At 45.5% G+C, this 21,695-nt stretch overlaps 1 protein-coding gene across 5 annotated transcripts in view; it reads right to left on the bottom strand.

Annotated features, from left to right (window-relative positions):
- Positions 1–21,695, bottom strand: part of Ntrk2 (neurotrophic receptor tyrosine kinase 2) — a 314,316-nt gene that overhangs the window by 251,811 nt on the left and 40,810 nt on the right. For all 5 annotated transcript variants that reach the window (XM_032885280.1, XM_032885279.1, XM_032885278.1 and 2 more), the window contains exons 6-9: positions 19,826–19,980; positions 6,470–6,606; positions 5,409–5,541; positions 4,212–4,517 (exon numbers count right to left, since the gene is read on the bottom strand). In XM_032885280.1, coding sequence (XP_032741171.1) covers positions 4,212–4,517; positions 5,409–5,541; positions 6,470–6,606; positions 19,826–19,980 — 731 coding nt within the window. The remainder of the gene's footprint in view (positions 1–4,211; positions 4,518–5,408; positions 5,542–6,469; positions 6,607–19,825; positions 19,981–21,695) is intronic.

Genomic DNA, 21,695 nt, shown 5'->3' on the forward strand with positions numbered 1-21,695 from the left:
TGAGAGCAAAATACCACCGCTTATTTCACTGCAAATGGTGTTACAAACACAGGAAGCTGTTTCCGCTTACATGACATATATCTGTGCTTCACTCCACAAAGAAGTAAAGAAAGGGAACAACCTTGGACTTTAGAATGGGCTCATCCTCACCCACTACTTCTAAGGAATACATGCTGGCTATATTTCCTCCTTAAGGGGCAGATTCCAGAAGCTCACACAAGGAGCAGCAGAGTCCTTCTGGATAAGGAGGGAAGAAAATGTAGTCAGTGTGCAATAAAAGCATTTAAGGGCAGAGGGTTTTCCCCTCGTTGTGCCAACAGAGGTGAGAGGCATGACCCCTCTGCTTTATACCCTCAGTGGCCCTCGGTGCCCCACCGTAAGGAGGAAAAGCCCTGCCTGCTGACTTGGTCCTCCAGCAGACCTCTCAGACATGCTTGACTGCACAACTGCCTTGTGAGTGGCTACTAAAACCTTCCCCTTTAGACAGAGACAAAGTCACACTCGGGTGTATAAAAAGATTACTTCAAGCTATATAGTTGGCTTTCAGGGAAGCAAGTCCAGTGACACCATGGGACATTCCCAAATCTGCAGGGCACCAAGACAGCACCCGGGAACTTTCCTCCTGCATCAGCTTCTCTACCTCGTTCTCATCAACTTAGGGAACAAGTAACTTAAAAGCCAGCCAGCCCTAGGCGAGTAAGGAGCCAACCAATCCCGGGTGAGCTAAGGAGCCAGCCAATCCCAGGAGAGCTAAGGAGCCAGCCAATCCTGGTTGAGCTAAGGAGCCAGCCAATCCCAGGTCTGATCTACAGCTGAACCTGAGCAAAAAGGAGGAAAACAGCCACAAGATGAAACCCAGTCTTAGTTTCTATCTCTGATATGATAAACTATTTTTTTAATTTATGCTCATTTTATGTATATGAGTGTTTTGCTCGCACATATATCTGCCATGTGCAGGCATTGTGCCCACGAAGCCCATAGAGGACATTAGATTCCCCCGGAACTGGAGTTAATGACAAGTTATAAGCCGCCAGGTGGGTTGGGAATGGAGCCGTGTCTTTTGGTGTAGAGCCAGTGCTCTTAAGTGCTGAGCCACTTCTCCAGACTATGACAAGCTATTTCTCCATGGGGCCTCTCTCTGTGGCTCCGGATAACTAAACAGGGCCTCTGTCTGTAGCCCCAGATAACTGGAAGAGCCTACTACTCACTCAGGAAACTCTTTCCCAGTTCGGAGTTCTCCTGCTGGGCAGACATCACTCCCGGCTACCGTGAATATCGTAAAGAGGAAAATGCCGAATGCTAACCTGAGGACCACTAAGTCTGAGCAAACTGAAGGAAAGCAGAGACACTGTTTGCAGGTGCCTGGCTGACTCTGCCTCACTTCCGTCCCACCCTTCCTCTGCAGTCATCAAAAACACCACCAGTGAAACTGGATTTGTTCTCACCACAGAGACTTGTGAGCGCCAACCTCCACCAGCCACTCCGTGAGGGCAGCAGAAATGCAAGGAACAGCAGGTCAGAGGTTAAGCTTGACCTCCCGTTGTCCTTACTGTGGAATTCCCCAACCAGGGAGGCGACCGTTCTTCTTTTTTCTATTTGTTTCTTTTACTTTAGTTTTAAGGAGGTTAAAGGAGAAATTAATCAATTTTAAGGACGGTTGTTATCTGAATGCTATGACTGTGACTCTCGTAAATACCCACAAGACTCCGTGCCACAGTCAATGAGGCTGATCTCTAATTGGTTTCTGGCACGCTAGGGTCATCTATATCACCCAAGGCCAGGTCTCCATAATTTTCTCTATAATTTATTACTCCCTGATAGCTGCCCTTTGAATAAACAGTTTAAGACAAAAATAAATCGGTCTTTCCGCAGACCAGACGTCAGTAGTTAGCTTGCCTTTTCTACTGTGTGTGCATGCCTGTCCATGTGCACGCCCGGCGTCTGTAGGTCTGTGCTCCTCCCCTCTGTGTGTGTGCCCGTGACAGCAAAGGACCCGGTGTCGTCCTCCATCTCTCTCCACCTTACGTTCTCCATCTTACGTACTAAATCTGACGCTCAGGTGTCTTAGTGAGGCCGCTTGGCTGACAGGCTCTGGGGATCCACCTGCCCCTGTTCCCCAGCCCTGGGGCTGCAGGCACAAGTCCATGTCCAGCTCGTCCGTGGGTGCTGGGGATTTGAACACGTGTCCTCCTGCTCTCCCAGCAAGGATGCTTATGTTCCCGAGCCATCTCTGCTGCCCCATGTTTTTATTTTAAAAATGTAATAAAAAGAAGTGGACGAGAGGAACGAGGAGGAGGGGAACAACTTTACAAAATTTAGCTGTCAGGACTGGTGAGTAAAGTTCCATCCCCAGGGTCCGAGTGGTGTGAAGAAAGGGCCGGCTGCTGCTAGCTGACCTCTGGCTTCCACACTCACGTCACCCATACGAATACATACTAAAAACTCGGTTGACTCTTTACTCTTCATAAGTTAAGTGTTTTTTAATAAATATTTGAGAGACCCCCCCTCCAAGTTATGGTCAAGCCAGAAAGCAAACCTAAGAACCAAGGAATTAAAGTGAGCCCCCGTGGATAAGAGAAGTTTAATTCAGACAGCATCAGCACCATAGAGGAATGTTCAAAGGAAAACACACCCAAATCCACGGAAAACCGTCAAACCGGCCCTTCAGTGTGTGGCTTTCAAAGGACACGGACCTGCCTCTTAGAGCTTCCAGACTCTGGGCCCTTGCCTGAATCAAGTCTCACCCCAAAGAGCATCCAAAGGCTGTTGATGTCCAGATCAAAACAAAGCCCGAAGTCGGCGAACCGTAACCCGCCAATGACCGTTCTCCGAGAGACACATGGACCTCAGCAGCACAAGTCAACACGGGAGGCCTGAGCAGAGGCCTCCAGAAACTCTCCGGACTGTCTACCACTCTTCTATAAATCTAAAATTACTCACAAATAAAATTTTTACTGAAGAACAAACAAAGAGCTGCTCTCCCAAGCTGGAGTCTCTGGCTTCCCGCGGAAGCTCTTGCTCCCACAAACGCGTAGGAAGAAGCCCGCCCACCCAGAGATTTACTGCAGCAGACACAGCCAAGCAGCTAAACTCTCAATTAAGAAGAAGATTTAATGGGAATGACTACAACAACCAGGGGTGTCTGGGTGTCGCTTCCAAACACTGCCGTGTTTTATGTGCTCCTTTAGGGCGTTTGGTAAATCAGGCTGACATGATGATCTGAACCGCATTTTGAACACGCTCAGGAAGCCTGCATGTCAGGAGATATTTAGAAAACACCAAGAAAATAGAAGGTGCTTCCATAAAGAGAACGGCTGCACCCTTGTTTATTGTGCGGATAAAAGCAGCTTTGCCCGAATCACCTCTGTCCCCGGGCTGCCTTACAGCCCCACATGTAAAGGTTGGCCACACTGCCCCCGGCTTCAGGTCTCCACAGTCCTCTTTCCCTCTTGCCCCGCCTACCACCTCTCCTGTGACTCAGACCGACTGTCAGCCCTTACAGTGAAGAGTTCTCCATGAAGGCCTCACATCCCAAAGTGGGCCCAGCCCTTCAGTGGAGCAGTCAGCCAAGCAACAAGACCGAGTGGATGAGACACTCTTCCGCAGGGCTGTAGCTGAAGCAGCAAAGGTGTGACAACCGTCCCCTTGTCCCCAGAGCCCCCCCGGGGAGCTCTCCTGCTGGCCTGAGAGGGCCCTCTCCTCCCCTGTTGAAAGCTTGGTGCACCACAGCCAGATGAGCAAGTTCCATGGTGTTGGTTTCTGACCCAGGAAGAGGACGATGGGACTCTGATCCCAAGTGGATATTTTATGAGTCAAGCAGTCGCTTTGCTCTTTTTCACAGAGCTCAGCACTAACGGGTGTGAGATCTCATTAAACATTGAGATGGCGGTTAGAACGACCTTCTCAAGAGCTCCCAAAGCCCTTCGTCAGTAATCCTGTGTGGATCTGATTACTGTTCAAACTCCTTCACTCCCTGCCTTCTCCGGGCCACACATGCCCCCTTCCTTGACAGGGCTTCACCTTACAAGTCCTTTTCTCACTAATGGCCTTAAAGCTGAAGAGACAGCACCTAGACAAGGTCTATGTTCCCAGCTGTCTACACTCCACACTTGCCATGAGGAACAGCTCTCCTGTGTCACTGCACCAGCAAATCCCGTAGCTTACTGTATCGCTCTACCCTTCCCCCACGTGTGAAGCCTTCAGGTACTCACCGTAGTCAACTCCAGGCCGGCCCATGAAGTGAGCAGAAATCTGTCTCTCATCCTTCCCATACTCGTTCTTGGCCATTAGGGTGTAATCTCCGTTATTCATATGAGTGGGGTTATCCAGCTGGAGGCAGCCGTGGTACTCCGTGTGATTGGTGACGTGTATTTTGGTACAGATGTACTTGGATTCATTCAGTATGGCTCCGTTGTAGAACCACTGAAGTGCTGGCTTGGGGTTGCCTCTCACAGTGAATGGGATGCACCAGTGGTGGTCTGAGGTTGGAGATTCGAGAAATGTGATGGTTGGTGCAACTAAATGAGAGAAAGAGAGAAAGAGAGGAGTGTGTGTTAATCGCACCAGAAAGCTCAGAATCCTCCCTTTTGAATTCTGTGTCAAGAGAGCTTTCATTTAGCAGCCATTTAGTTTAAGAAGACCCACAATCAGTAGCTTGTATCATATGACTGCTCTAACCCCTAACAGGAGCTCCTGGAAGCAACTTACTCCACTTTGCTCAAGACTCACAGTGAGTCTCTGACGGTGGGAAGTGTCATCTGATGTCTACTTTGTCTTTGTTCCTGCCCCATCTTAATATTATGTGTACTCATCATAAGAAATAATGAGAGGCACTCTTTTCATTAGTAATTCTTCCTTAAATAATTAAAATAACTGTAGAAGTCGCTACATTGACAGTGAGGTTGGAAATGTTCCATGAAGCACTCATCCCAAGGAACACTTACTAAAATGTATCAGACTAATGAAGGCAGTGACTGCTACTGTTGCTACTGATTAGTGCGGAGAACAGAACCTGAGAGCCTCTGTCACTGCCGAATAGCAAGCAGAGTTTCAGATGCTCTGAGTTATAGCGTGGTTCGGTTTTGCTAGATTGTAAATGTCCACATCTCAATTCTTGAGATGTCTCAGGTCTGATTTCAGCTTGGAGAAACAGCCTGGTGATTGTCCAACTTTAAGTGTGTACAGCGTCTTCTGCTTCAGGGATTTTAGCATGAGCAAGGAGTAAGGAGTCTCTTTGAACTGACTTCCGAGCGAGAACCAGGGGCTGACAACATTTCTTAAGCACACACAAAAGCCTGAGATGTACTCATGTGTCATCAACTTAGGCAGCCCACGGACTACCCCTGTGACAAAGGCGGAAGACCCAGAGTCGCTGCCCGTGGAAAGCACATTCTGCTCTCACTACGTACAATGCACAGTGAGGTTCACAGAGTCTTGATCTTCTCCGACCAGGTTTTCTGCCACACAAGAGATTTGCTTCCCACTGTCATCCGATGAAATGTTTGTTATCCTTAAGGAGCCCTGTGTGTGGCTTGTTTCATTCTACAAATGAATTAACAGACAAAAAATAGCATCGATTAGAATTAATCCCAAAGCCCAAAGTATCGGAGTTTCTTCCCAACTCGAGTGCGCGCACACATGCACACACACACGCATGCACACACACACACACACACACACACACACACACACACGCACGCACACGCACACTTTCCTTGCAGATTGTAGACTCAAGTAATAGGGAATTATCCTCAGGTTCTGGGTTTCAATTGCTCAATGTCTGAGTTTGACTTAACTCTTGAATTCTTGCCCACATTCCTCCAAGGGAAGAGGTTACAAGGACCGTCACTTCCTTGCTCAGGATGACAATCCGATGTGCACAGCTAATAAAATGTAATCATTGGGTTAGCTTTGTCTGAATTAAAGATAAGTAGAAACTAAATGGAATTTAAAAATCATAAATGCCTATGTGTAGGCATGTAAAATATTGGGTGGTTTTGATGGTTTGTAAAGATCGGCAACTTGACAATGTAGGATCTCCTGGGAAGGGAATCTCCATGAAGAACTGTCTGGGTTAGGCTAGTTTGTGGGAGATTGTCTTAACCGGGCTAACTACAGTGGGATTATCCACTCTACATGTGGTGACAGGTCATGGTGTCACTGTTAAAATATAGGCGTGGCTATTTTGATCCCAAGCTGATAAGAAGAAATGATGCACGCATTAATTCGCTGTTCCTTGCTCTTGGCTGTGACTAGCTCCTTCAAGATCCTGGAGCTGTGACTTCCCATTAATGATGGACTGGAGATGTAACCTGGGACTGGGCACCCAGTGAACCCTTTCTCCTTTAAGTTGCTTTTGTCAGGGCTTTTTAACAGAGCAACAAAAAGGAATCCAAGAGAGTTGTCATCGACATGTTTAATATGGTCTCCTCATTGTCACCCTACAAGACAGAACTAAGCACAGCCTCACCATGTGTTTGGAAACCAAATTCCCAACGTCCCAGTACAAGGTGGGGAGCGGGTCACCCCCGACGCTGCAGGAAATGGTCACAGACTTCCCTTCCTCCACTGTGAGGTTAGGAGCGGCCAGACGTGCAGACGGCAGACCTATGAAAGAGCAAAGCACACAGAATCGCACACAAACAGTTACAGTCAGAATCAAAAGGGTGAGAAATGCATTTTTTTGCAGAAGCCCATTGTTGCAGTAACTCAGTTAAGTCTAGAAACCTCCATCGGGCCCTAGAGTTTGATAGAATCAGATGGTCTAGGAAAATTAGTTAGAAAGCATTTCTCAAGGATGAAACTCAAAACTATGCCCTTGTTAGAATGCTCCAGAGCCAAGGTGGAGTTAATTATTATTAATTAAATTGACCATCCGGTTCATACTAATGATGAAAGATTATATATGACTCCTTATCATAGTGAAAAATTCTTAAAAAACAAAAAGAAAACTTTAACGATGTATCTGCTGTTAGAGGAAATTGTGAACATTGCACATGTATTTTAGCATTTCCATGGTGTGGTTTTCATACTTATGTTTTGAGAGCTGGACAGTTTTGTTTTTTTTTTTTTAATTCATGCTGCTTTTGCTTCCTGGGGCATCTCCCTTCCCTGTTGTGCACGATGCCTTAAACTGCAGGAATCATAGTACCTTTGACCTAAAGCACGGCTTGGATAATTAACTATGTGTTGTTGATCCTGCCAATCAAACCAGCCCACTTGATATGAGGACCATTTGGAGGGACTGTTGTCCACCCCAATCACCAAGTCTCACAGATCCGTGGTGGACCGCGTTGTCTAAGAAGCAGCTTGGAGGTCAGAAAAGGCCGTCTTCTGCAGTCGCTGCTATGTTGCAATTAACTCTCCTATTAGCCAGCAATCAAACTGCCGTGTTTGATACACAAACCCTTCACCGTTAAGCTACCCTTACTGGTTCAGCCACTGCTCTTTAGTATTGAAGCCAGACTAGACACTATTTGTACACAGTGTAGTGTCTCAACCTCTGAGAGAAGATACCCCCAGTAAGATCTGGCTTTCGGAGACTCTGAGACCTCCTTGGAGTGACCCTTCCCGGTAAGTATCCGATAGAGAGGAATGCTACATCTTCTGTGTGGTTTCAAAGAGCTATCCCAAGTTTTATGAGGCAACAAAGCACACAACAGAGGTTAGGAGAAAGCACAGTAAACAGAAGCAGACCCCACACCGTAAACCTCATTTGTATGAACTGTGTGGATTAGGAAGCAGGTCAGGGCAGAAAACCATTGAAGTTAATGATGTGGTCTGGGTAATTCCTAAAAATATGTGTTTTATTTAGTTTTAGCCCAATGCCTAGCTGTATCATTTAAAGAGTCTATAATCATATAAAACTCATTACTAAGACTATGAAGCTATTGTATGAGAAGTAGTTTGCCCTTGGCTGGATGGCCTGGCTTCCTGTTCCCAGAGTCACCCATTCCATTTGCTCCCATACCTTCTTTGCTGTTGATCTCCGCCTCACTAAATATTATGCTTGCACGCCTATATGTTGGCTTTTCCCTTGTAGAATCTCCCTTCCCAGGTGTGCACACTACAGGAATCACAGCTCCTATGACCTAAAGCACGGCTTGCATAATTAACCATGTGTTGGTCCTGCCAATCAAATCAGCCCACTTGATATGAGGACCGTTTGGAGGGACTGTGTCCACCCCAACCGCCAAGTCTCACAGAACCCTGGTGGACTGCTCTCCCACCAGGAGGGAATTAGAGATGACTCCCCTCTGTGCACCAGGCTTTCCCACCTGCCCACAGCTCCATCTTTGCATCTTTCCACATGCTGTGAAGATACATGTGTAACGAGACATAAATCAAGACACATAAGCCTTACTGAGAGTTGGACCATCGAAAACCTGGCAAATCTATTCAGTTATTGTCAGATCATTTTGAGGAAGAGACATTTACAACTACTCAGCCCAATGGAAGAATTATCAGACATTCTCCCAGTATCCTGCTTGGATGAGAGGAAAGACTATAAATACATTTTAAGAAATCAAAATGTAAAAAAATAAAAATAAAAATGTGAATTTGTTAGGTTTTCTTTGAATGCTATCATCTACCCAAATCTCAGAATCTTTATTTTATTCTCTTTATAGAATGGATAGCCAACTTTCTCCCAAGAAAAGAGGGCCACACCACCTGAACCATTTACAACAAGAAGCATGTTGAATGTGAATGGACAGAAAGCTTTCTACAATGTCTGTGACGGTGCCACCTACATGCACAAGTCATATTTCCGGTGCAGACCGCTCAGTGACCGACATTCTGGGCACTATGACAATTATAACACATCTAAACTTGTTGTAAAGATGTGGCCCCTTCCAAATAGACCTGTCCTTATCACGGGGCTTTAGGGTCTATGTTTCCCTTCATAAGTGCATGTATTGTTTTAGATATTCTGAGTGCACACGTGTTAAAATGGGCTTTAGTAGGAAATGCTACATGGCAACCTTAACTATTCCCATAAAGTCTGGTTTAGTCTTTCTTTTCAAACTTCAGTTTAGATGACTAACAGCCCTGGGTGTGTTTGTTTAGTTATAGTAGGAGCAATGGTAATATTTTCTGGGTGCTCATTAAAGTAGACATTCTCATCCCAATGTATTATCTTACAGAATCCTTGCCAACCTTGAAGACAAACATTTAGCACTTGTTTAATTAATTAAGTCTGCAAGTTTTAGAAAAGTCGAGCATATCTTTCAAAGTTACCCAAGTCAATGGAGACCTAGGATTTGAACCCAAAACAAAGGGCCTTCGCCACCACCGCACATTGCCCACCAGAGGTACACACATTTTGTTCAGACCATACCTACTACATCTTAACCAACATCTGAGAATTTGGTTCATCTGAAAAGAGTTCTGTGCCTATTTTGTGAAGGAAGAATGAGTCTCCATATTAAAAATTAATTGTCTCACCCTGTCATAGGACTTTGCAAAGGAATCTGTGCAAATTGGCCAAGCTTCCATCTTTTAAGTATAAAGTATCCTGCAAAGGAGTAAGCACCTGCCTCACGTTGAGTCCACAGCATTGATGTGCTGGCCAAGACCCAATAATGGGAAAAACAATCTGTACTTGAAATATCACTTGAGGCTTAATTAGCACAATAAAAATGAATTGGGAAGCTTGGATTGCCAAGGCAGAGGGCTAAACCACTTGCCAGGCGCTACTTCCTGACTTAATAAGATTTGAAATCAGCACTCATCCACAGCAAAGCCCAGCAACGCTTCCCAAAGATGCGAGCGTGACCCCGATAGGTCTGACAGCAAACACCAGCCATCTTCCTTCTGCAAGGAGAACCTCACAGAAGATGAGGAGTAGCCGGCTTCCCCAGCAGAGAACCCATATCAATGCTCTGGATGTGAGTTTGTTCAGGAAAGAGGTGTTCACCCATGGGCTGCTTGATTAATGAAGTCTACAAGTGTTAGGAATGGTAAACCAGATGGCTTTCTCTGAACCACAGTGACCTAGTTCTTAGGCACAACCAACTCATGGAGGGACCTAGCCTTTTTCCCAGGCTAGGTATAGGTTGAACACCGAAGGTTTGTGTGTCTAACAAACTCCTCATCTCATGCCACAGACCACAGTTTGAGTAGAAGGGGTTAGATAATAGGTGTTGGACAATTGTTCACTAGGCTTTTGTTTTTACAACTATTGTTCTTAAACCCAACAGGGGCCTGAGAAATTATCTCTTCTACCAACAAAATTTCCACAGAGTGTGTTCTGGGAAAAGTGAATTCTTTAAGACCCTGAAGTGAGTGTGGTGGGGATGGGGCAAGAGGCAGAGACAAATGCAAGATTAAAAGTAACAGATCAGAAAGGGACAGAGAGCTAAAGAAAGCTGGATGTTTGTAGCGTTACCATATAACAGCCCTCAGAAGTCTTTCTGTGGAAAACAAGGAGACAATGTTGCCACCATTGTCCCAGATCCCCCTCAGCCAACTTAAGTACCAGACTACTTGAACTGTGATCTTGTTACTTTCTTTGAAGCGATTTGACACAATGTAAAATATTTAAATCCAGTTTGGAATATTTAAATTCAGGTGCCCAAGCCTTTTAAAGATACTCTTCATATTGATGACCGCAAATAACAAGAATAGCCAACATCCATTACTTCTTCAGTATGTGCTGGACTCCATCTTGAATGCTGCTGTGTTTTCTCTACAGCCATCCCAAATACCCAAGAATACATTAGCATCTCTATTTCCCAGTGAAGAAACTAAGGCTTAGGGAGCAGGGAAATTAAACAGATGCGGTATTAGTCTCAGCCTGACCCTCATCTCTGCCCATGGCTTTCACCAGTGTACGACTGGCTGCCATCTTAGCTGGGATCTTCCGTCTGCTCCAACCCATAATGGGCGCATGACTCTGAAGACCTGAATAGAATGTCAAGGGACATCAGCCACTGGGCCAAAATATGTAGGTTGTAGCTTTCTGATAAATGAGAAAATCAAACCTCTGCTCATTTGGGTTCTTAACTAGAAAGGCCACAGGAAAGTCAGCGTCCTGCTTCATTTGCCAGTGTTCACTATGCAGTCATGATGGTGTGTTTCGTCCATCTGTCGGCCTCTGTCTATTTGATATTGGTTTATCATTCATGTGTATTGAACTAGACCAGTAGGTAAGTTAGGATTTCATCTATGTGCTATCTTTTCCTTTCTCCCTTCTTTAAAAATTTTATTTCATTTTATGTTTATGAGTGTTTTGCCTGTGTGTGTGTGTGTGTGTGTGTGTGTGTGTGTGTGTGTGTGTGTGTGTGTGTCATGTGCACACAGTACCCTTGGATGCCAGAAGAGGGCACCAAATCCCCTGCAAATGGTTATGAACAACCATGGGTGCATCAGGGACTCAAACTTGGGACCCCTGGAAGAACAGTCAGTGCTCTTAACTACCCACCAAGCCATCTCTCCAGCTGTCACTCCTCTTCTCTCTTCTCTTTATGCATCAAGAGCCCACAGAATTCTACTTTGTAAAAAATATCAACAGTCTGGACCTCCCTCTATCTCTGGAGTATACTTACCACTCTGACACCTAACAATGACGAACATATATATAATTCACACACACACACACATATATATATATGTATATATATACATACACACACACACACATATATATATATATATATATATATATATATATATGTTATGTTACACATACACATCATTCTGTAAGCAGGAATGGAGTCACCATAGTAAGACTGGTCTGTTTAGATGTAACTGCCTACAGCATGATGAAAAATAAAAAGACACCAAATTTAAAAACACCTTCATAAGCTCAAACTGGGAGTCGCACATCTAAGCTTTTGTGAGCCATGGTATAGAAGGGGCAGCTTCCAGGTAGCTTAGAAACAGCAATTTCGGCAGCTTCGTCAGACATTCCAAAGAGGACGAAGAAGAGCAATAACCCACTTGTGGGCTTTGCTTTATTTTCAAAAATAAAAACTAATCTCTCCTAAAGTGAAAGCCAACAAACCAAGACACAGAAGCAGGAGGGCAGTGCTTTCCGGCAAGACAGAAATAAGCCACGTTAAGATGCCGTGTTGATCTTCAGAAGATGCTATCCCGCTATGCTCTGGGTGGACCCATGTGCTACAAAGGTAGCTGCAGCCAAAAGTCAGTCATATAAATGAATCACTGACGTAGATTTAACTCAGAGAGCAACCCTCTCCTCCTAGGCACACGCTGACATTTGCTGACCCATGCCAGCATGCATCCCTATTGTGTGGAAGATGCTTTAAGGGGTCCTTAACACTTGGAAAATTCAAGGATGGAGATTGTTACTGTGAATAATGAAGAAGCCAAAGGCAAGTGTGGCTTCCGTCCAGGGCGCTGCTCAGGGTGTTTTATGGAGTACCCATCCTGGCCCTCCAGCAGCAAGCAAGCCACAGGGCCACCCTTCTCACAGTACCTGGTTAGTACTGAGCTCAGCTGAGGGGCTGCTTTGATGTGACCTGGGGACACGCCGCTGCCTTTCAACCTTAACATCTACCTAGGACGGACCATTGCCATCGCCGTTACCTTTCAGACAAAGCCCCCTCACAGATAATGTTAAGTCCTGATTGTAGTGTTTAAAAATTGAAATGTAAGTCACAGTTAGGCAGAAGAAATTGTTATGATGCTCCCATTGGAAAGGACCAATGGGAAGATGGCTTAAGACGCCTGCAGGAGCAGCTTAGAGGGGACCTACCTTGATCCTGCCCTGCCCCCACAGAAGATGATTCTACACAGCACGGCCCATCAGTGTCCCCCTCTTCTGGCCACACACCTGGGAGCCACTTCAATCCTTCAAAAACCTAGTCACTGCAACCCTTATCCAGTTGGTGTGGAAATTGCACGAATCTGTATGTCGTCTTTCATCCACCATTTTCCTGAAGCTTGAGGGGTCATGTAGAGAAGAAACAGACCACAGCTTGCGTTGCAGCCTGGATAACTGTATGCCCATTCACTGCAGGTTGGGACCATCACCCTAATACTGCTGGGCATTTCGACCATTAAAAATAATGGTGCTAAATTCCTACACTGCCCCCTGGCTTAACTAAAAGAAGAAACAAGACCCTCTTCAATAGGACAGTACCTGACACTCAGGGGAAACTAAATAAAAATCCCACAGAGATAAAAATGACCTCAAGTCTACTATGGCTTAGTCCTCTCCTGAACATGGTAAAAGCAGCCACAAACAAAACAAAACAAAAAAAAAACAAAAAACAAAAAAACCCAAAAAACCATGATTATGTAAATTTTAGGAAGATAAGAAACAACAAACAACCAATAAACTAATTCTTGATGTCCAAATCCCAGTATAGAAACACACACACACACACACGCACACACACACACACACACACACACACACAAATAAATCTATTGAAAGAAATTCCAACCCTAGTACAGGAGGGATTGAGAAAAGGTAAGATCACAAATTTATACTTAAAACATGAAGTATATAGAACAAAGAAAATATCCTAAAAACTGCAAGATAGAAATACCCAGTCACATTTACGGGCAAGCTCTCATGAACAGCTGATACTCGGCAGGAACCTTAGAAGGTAGGCAGGTTTAGCTGATATGGTTCAAGCTCTGAAGGCCAATAATTGCTAATCCAGATTACTGTACCCAGCAATGCCATATCCTATAATTGAAGGAGAGAGAGAAGCTTTCCATGACAAAAACAAACTGAAGGAAATGGTGACCTCTTAGCCATTCCCCCAGAAGATAGCTTAAAGGGTTAAAGACCCCTCTGGGCTGAAGACAAAGATAAGTACTTCCAACAGGCTATAGGAAAGAACAAACCGCATGAACAGCAGTTACATGGAGGAGGAATTCAAAACCCCGAGACGCTACAAAACCAAAAAAAGGAACAAAATTTAATATATACCCTTCAATGACTATAAATACCAGCTGTGTCCATTACTCCAATCAAAAGACACAGTCCATCAGACTTTGACTGAAAGTGATTCATCTATTTCTTGTCTCCAAGAAGCGCATGTCTTCGTCAAAGATAGGTCAATTTATGGGAGAATAATTCCAAGCAAATGGGACTAAAAAGCAAGCAACTCTTACCGTTCTAATACATGACAAAATAGGCTCAAATTAAACTCAGCTATCAGATTCAAAGAAGGTTACTTCATACTGATTAGGGGACCAATTAATCCAGGAAGGGCATATTGCAACTTGAAACATGTGACACACTGAACACAGTGCGGCCAATTTCATAGGAGAAGTGCTACTGGATGTAATGACAGATAAGTCCCTACGTGGTAAGATCAGAGGACTTCATTACCCTGCTCTCGATAAACAACAGCCCATCCTTTAACGGGTGCTTTTTAGGGGGATGGGAGTACCATGATATCAAAACCCAGTGGCCAGAGATATAACAATAACAAAAGAGAAATTATAGCCAATTCCCCCGCCATGATCATCGCTATAAAAATTATCAGTAAAATTCTTGCAAACCAAACACATGTACACATCAAAAAGAACATCCACCACGATCAAGTTGGCTTCATTGCAGTGGCTCAACATGTACAGCTCGGCGAATGGAATACACCACAGAAGTAGGCTCAAGGACAGAAATCCTCCTGATTGTCTTCACAGACACAGAAACGGCTTTTGACAAAACCCAGCATGGCTTTATAACAAAAGCCCGGAAGAAGCTAATACTCCGACACACTACAGACAATGTGCAGATAACCCTATAGTTCAGTATACCCAATGGGGGAAGCCCAAAGTATTTTCATAATGTGGTAGGAGAGCTCACTCTCACAGAGACCTTGAAGTGTCAGCTGAAGCAGTAAGACAAGAAAAGGAAATGGAAACAAAGGAGATACAAACAAGAAAGCAAGAAGCTAAACTAAGACACTAAGACTTCATTAGAAAACTCTTGGAGCCGATAATTACTTTCAGCAAAGATCCAGGATGAAAAAAATCCTCAACTTCACTAGAGTCATGAGTGCAAGCTAAAAACACACCTACTATGTTGCCCCAGCCAGAATGTTCACAGACAACATTAAGGAAACAAATAGTAACAAACATTGGTGAGGTTCTGCATGAAAGACACCCTGGTGCACCAGTAGGGGAAGTGGGAAGTTGTCCAACCACTGTGGAAATCACTATGGAGACTCTTCAGAAAACCAAACACTAGAACCACCAAGTGACCAAGCTCACCCACTCCCGGGTGTCTACACAAGGACCCCAAGTCCACACATCACAAAGACACTGGCACGTTCATGCTCACTGCCACTCTGTTCACAATGGCTAAGCTGTAGAAGCATCCTAGGTGCCCACCAACAGGGAACGAACAAGAAAAGCCTTTCAGCCATACAGAAGCCTAGAGGACCTCACCAGCTGGGACATGGCGGCAACCAGCCAGTACTCATGTGAGGCGAACTGAGCTGGTCCAAAAACACAAACACCTCTTGCTTTTTCTCATTTTCAGGTCCTAGATTTTGTATAGATCTATAAAATTGTGGACATGACATAAACATAGAAGAGAAACCATTTGCAGAAGCAAAGAGTACTGTAGGTTGATGCCGATATGCAGCTGAGGGTTGGCACCAGTTAGGCCAAGGCTACCATTGGACAGTAATAAAAATAAGGCTTTTTGTAAGGCAGGAGAGAAGGAGAAGTAAGGAAAATCAAGATGGAGACAGAGAAGGATGACCCAGATGTGGGTCTTGAATTGCCAAGGTAGCTGGGATGAATTTCTGTAGGCAAATTTATCTCATCTAGGTGGGCGGTTTACATCCTTATCAATTGGTTGTGAGTTTACTGTGTGTATGCATTGTGGATTGAGAATTTAACATATAAATCTGATTGTTGGGTTGCAGTTTGTTGAGTCTTGTTTTTAACGGGTTGTTGGGAGTTTATACCATAACCATTAGGGGTTGGATGTTGGGAGTGTAAATAGAGCAGCGGCAGAGAGTTACGAGAGGGTAGGAGCCACTGGGACCAGGAGGTGGATGCTGGGAATGTGAACAGAGTCCACAGTAAGAGAGCCGAGAGATAGGCGGACTCTGCTAGTGTGGCAGCGACCCGTCTGGGTCAGAGAGTGCTGGGGGCAGCATAGAGCCGCTGAGATAAATTAGCACTAGTTCCAGTGGCCCCACAGAGCCAGGACTAGCAAGGGCAAGACTGCAAGGGTAAGGGCGAGAACCAGGTCTGTGCCCTTTTTTATTTTTACCACAGCAGAGTACTAATGGGGAAGAAATGAGAGTACACGTAGTACGAGGGAACACGCCCATGGCACATACATCACACGATTGACCAAAATGTCCTCAGAGAGCCTGGTAGCACGTGCAAGGAGTGTGCGTCAGTAAAACCCTTGAAATATACCTTTGAACTTTTAAAGACTCCATCGAACATCGTTGTCATTTCCCCAAGTCTTTCCCTGTGGTTTACACGCGTGCGTGCATCTCAGTGTTACGCCTGCCAGGCTCCTAGGGCTGTGATTCACAAACGTATTTAGTGTCTCTTCACTGCCAGTTACAGGACTAGTTTTAGTTTCTTAGGTGAGAACCCACAGATTATTGACTTTCCGGTGTATTGCCCAACCCCCTATTAATTCACATTTATAATTTTTCCAATTTACATCATGAATCTCCAAGTGCTTTTTGGTTATCATTGTTACAGGTCTAGGAAGCCGTGCCCTGTGTGTCAACTGAGCACTGTGAGCGCTTTCTTCTAACAAGTGGCAACACATGGACTCCGATACAATCGGCAGCCAACTGTTTGTGAACATTTCCCATTGAGCAGGAAAAAAATAAATAAATATGAAATCTGAGACTGATAAAATGCTGAGAAATGTGCAAACAAATACAGAGAAATATAAGCATTTTTTTTCTTGTCCTTTGGTGTTATAAACTCTAGATACTTGTAGGAAATATATGTTGAAGTATACGTGATAAATGCTTGGGTTTATATTTTTGGCAAAAACCCAGAAGTATAGTTTATAACTTTTAGACAATTAAAAAAAGCAAACACTACAGATGAAAATAAATGGAAAAAAAAAAAGCCCTCAAATGCTACGGAATATCAAGGGAAGCATAGAAAGAGGCGTATTCGCCAAAGCATAGACCAGTTCCATATATGCTGGGGAATACTTAATAATCGGGGAAACGCACAGTAAAAGGGCCAGGCAGCACTCTCGAGACAGATGGGCTAAGCAGTTCACTGATATCAGAGTGGAGAGCTGTAAGTACAGTCAACTTTAAGGCACACCTCTTTAAGACAGAAGCTCAGCACTGTGAGGTCTTCTAGAACATTGACAGGAGCATGGAGAAGGACTCCGTGGGAACTCTGTGACAGTAAGAAGTTAGGGGCACTGGTTGCTCTTCAGAGGACTAGGTTCAGTTCCCAACCAATACCCACATGATGGCGCACAAGCTTTGATTCCTGGTCCAGGGGAATCAAGCGCCCTCTTCTGGCTCCTGTCGATACTGCATGCCTGAGGTGCACATAACATACACTCAGGTACATACATATATTTTTTTTTCTTAATTTAAGGTAAATAAAAATAAAATCTTTCTCTGAAGTGGGAAATAAGCCAAACTGCCATCAGCATGGAATACTTAGGGTAACCAAGATACATTTGACCACAAACACTATGCAATAGTTAGAAAGAATATCATGAGTCTGTCAGTATTGACCTAACACAATTATACATACAGAGGAAAATGGTGCTAGAGTGCAGGGAAATAGAGTCACCTGACACAGCCCCGAATGTGAATGCTGCTTTAACAGGCACTGTTGACACTCAAGTGGCTGACAGATGTGACCAGGAGACGTAGGTAATCAATCAAAACTCAGCTCCCCTAGACAGGGGGTAGGGTGACAGGTAGGTCTCAAGCACACAATCCATCAAGAAATGTGTAGAAAAACAAAAGAAATAAAAAATATTGAAGATAGACAGGCTAAAAAGTTATATAGCTGTTTACTTCAAACATTTCTTCCGTCCGCATCTCAGTGATCAGCTGCATCAATGATGGGTTCTCTCTGAACCCATGTCAAGATCGCACGGCCATTTAAGAGTTGGTGTCAGGCCAGGACAAAGCAGCCACCTCTTCAGAGGCGGCTTGTGGGACAAGGGTCTGTGTCAGATGCTCCCTGTTCTGTGTTTCTTGGACAGGAGGCCAAAACAGCTGTGGGGATTTGGGTGCAGGCCAAATGGCCAGGTGACCAACGGGGACTCTCTTGCCCCTCTAGGCAGCTTCTCTCAGTAGTTCTAACGTGTACAGAACAGCCATGGACACACACATAGTAAGAGTTGTTTGGTGTGTGTCTAAGTCAGGGTTTCTATTCCTGCACAAACATCATGACCAAGAAGCAAGTAGTGGAGGAAAGGGTTTATTCAGCTTACACTTCCACATTGCTGTTCATCACTAGAGGAAGTCAGTACTGGAACTCACACAGGACAGGAAGCAGGAGCTGATGCAGAGGCCATGGAGGGATGTTACTTACTGGCTTGCTTCCCCTGGCTTGCTCGGCTTGTTCTGTTGTAGAACCCAGGACCACCAGCCCAGGGACGGCACCGCCCACTATGGGCTGGGTCCTCCCCCCTTGATCACTAATTGAGAAAATGCATTATAGCTGGGTCTCATTAAGGCATTTCCACAACTGAGGCTCCTTTCTCTGTGATAACTCCAGCTTGTGTCAAAAACCAGCCAGTACAGTGTGGTAGTTTTGTCTGTCTGTCTGTCTGTTGGCTGGCAAGGCAGGCTGAGGAAAGTAGGCAAAGGACAAAGTGACATTCCCCGACAATGAGAGTAGAAGATTCTGTCTGTACAGAAAAGGTTCACCTGTGTGACAGGTGAGTGCTGTCTTCCAAGGTCCTCCAGAGTAAGAAGTGAGCCCTTATCTTTTATTATCACTATTAAATCTCATTAAGAGTAAACGGCAATGGTGTTGTTCTTAAATAAAAATGGGCCTTCAAACAAGGGAGGGGGGAGGGGCAGGGGCTCTGGGAGGGAAATGGTCATACACATCCCTGGAGATACAAACAAGGCACTACAAGGCAAGCTCCTGTTTTGTCACCCGCCACCAGGCAAAAGCAAACAGAATAATTGTGAGCTTGTCAACTGTTCATCTAACCGATTAAAATTCTGATGAAGGAGTGACGCCCACATGTGTCACTGTAGAGATAAGTCACGAGGTAGGAAAATCCTAACCTTGACCCTGTTTTCCTCCTTGTGGGACATGATCTCTCGCTGAGAGCTGGGCTTTGTCCAAAGGTGTCCTTTTAAACTCTCCAGATGGAAGTGTTGGGAAGAACAGGAGGGGACAATAGAGGCTGAACCCAGGGACGGGGACGAGCAGACAGGAGTGCAGCCGGCCATGGCAGAAGCGTGCTGCAGCAGGCCGATCTAAGGATGTGCAGGTTTGGACCGTTTACCTCAGCTGCTAGGGCTCCTCAGAGCCCTGTGGTCCTGCCTCCGCATGGCTTACATGCCAATCAAGCGTGTGTGCGACCTGGGAAGGGCTGTACTCATCGCGGATATTTTTGGAGGTGTGTAGCTGAGTGGACTCATGAGTGATGGCAGACAGATCAACCAAAGAGTTAACGGTGTACTTTTCCTCCATGTTCTTTAAAGTCAGAAGCAATGTTCTACTTGGAAAGAAAATTCACTAAAGGGGCTCGCAGCTGCCTTCTCCACACTGCATGTAAACGTCTGATTCGCCAGAGACATCCCCAACACACTGTGTAAGTCTGGGTGGCCATGTCCTTCCCGGACCCACGACCATACCAAGGCAATTAGAATAATTAATAGCAACTAGAACTCATTGATTAAAAGTAAATTACCACAGTTGGGAATCTGCAGGTTCGCCAGAGGGGTATTCTTGCTGCTCTCATTGAGGCAATACAAATCCTGAGTGTCGGGGCTGGATTTCGTCTCCTGGAGGGTCTTGAGCCACATGATGTCACAGGAACACGTGAATGGATTACCCGTCAGGATCCTGCGGGAACAGAAACGCAAGCCCGTCAGTCAGGCTCCCCCTTCCCTTTCAGCTTCACCCGCGTGCACGGCTGATTACGGGAGGCATATGTGCTAGCCGCCAACCTCTGGAAGTCACACCCACCTTGGTGTCACGACAGTGCTTATTATTCACCCCGATATTTGATAAATACTGTTCTGCTGTTACGTGCAAACAGAACTGTGGAGGCTAAAGATAGCAGAGAGACGCAAAACGTTGCAGAGCGCTGAGGGAAAACAGATCTGATCAAACACAACCCCAGCAGCGAGCCTCTCATGACGGGGGAGGTGCGGTCTTGCACCTACGTGGGAATCATTTTGTCTCTGTTGAAAATGAAATCAGAGACAGGGATCTGAGGCCAGCCCGAGGTGAGCTGGCCTTCTCTCTTGCTGTTCTGCATCGTGCCCCCCCCCCCAGAGGCCTTTTCATCCAAGCCAAAAAGCTGAGGGCAGAAGCTGGAAGGGAGAGAGGCAGAGGACGGATATGCACACCCCCAACCCAGTGAGGGTTTTGCAGGGTGGCACAGTGGGCTCCCAGGCTGAGCAATCTACACAGGACAGGTGCAGAAAGACACACAGCCAGCCAGCCCTCAGCCGTGCTGTCTGGGCTCCTAAGTACTACAGTGGGTGAAGGAGGAAATGTGTGTGGAGGAAAACAAAAACCACAGGGGGTAAAAAAAAATCTTTAATGCTTATTTATAATGCTCAGTGGCCTATTTAAGATGAATCCCATTTATGATAATGAACCCTTAAATGAGGCCATTTTCAATCGTTACATAGACTGCCTAGCACTAACCACAATACTTAAGATTTCCCGAGGACAGGACCTGGCTTCGCAACATCATTTACTCCTGTGGTTTTCTGACTGCGTTCTCTAAGAATCTCGGAGGTCCCTGGAGACTTCTCTGTGAGTTTCATGGGGGTTGGGGGGAATGCGGTCGTGATAGACTGGCTCAATCTGTATCTGCTCCCCACATCTCCAAGTGTCCCTCCAGTATCAACACAGGGTTTGATGCTATGAGACGAGGACTATGAGACAGGAAGAGGCCCACCTTTGGCTCCAGTTCAAGCTGCCCAAGGTATCTCTTAGAGTTCTGAGTCCAAGGATGGCTGAAGTCTTTCTAAAACAACGCTAAAATCAAATAAGCTGGGGGGGGGTGTGTGTGTGTGTGGAATGGATGCTTCAGTGACAAAGCTCAGGCTGTTTCCAAAGCCACACAGCCCTGGCAGAGAGCTGGCACCCAGCTCTCCCACTAAGGGACAGAATCCTAGACACAAACGTCTCTCCTTCCTTCTAACGGGCAACTCGCTCCGGGCCAACGCCTACTGGCTGTGTCGTTGAGCGACTCGGCCATTGGAGTTCCGAGATGTGAACTGGAAGGCGGAACTCTAATTCTTAACCCAACACCTTCACACAGAGCACCTTGCCCCTGTGTCCCATGGCTGCCTCTGAGGTATCGAGTCTCTCCTGGTGTCAGAAATGCCTGAGGCATGGAAAGCACATGTGAGCTAATTAAACTGGCCTCAGATGTAAGGTGCGGGACAGCGGTTCCTGAAGCTGGGAAGGGTAAAGCAGGCAGACGGGCAGCTGGGTACAAAGCCACAGTCAGACAAAGCTGGTCACGGCATTCTGCAGTGCAGAGAGCATACTGTGTTAATTACTACGCGCTTTACATTTCATAAGAGGTGGAAGAAAAT

The sequence above is a fragment of the Rattus rattus genome, chromosome 14 (genome assembly GCF_011064425.1).
Source record: "Rattus rattus isolate New Zealand chromosome 14, Rrattus_CSIRO_v1, whole genome shotgun sequence".
NCBI lineage: Eukaryota > Metazoa > Chordata > Mammalia > Rodentia > Muridae > Rattus > Rattus rattus.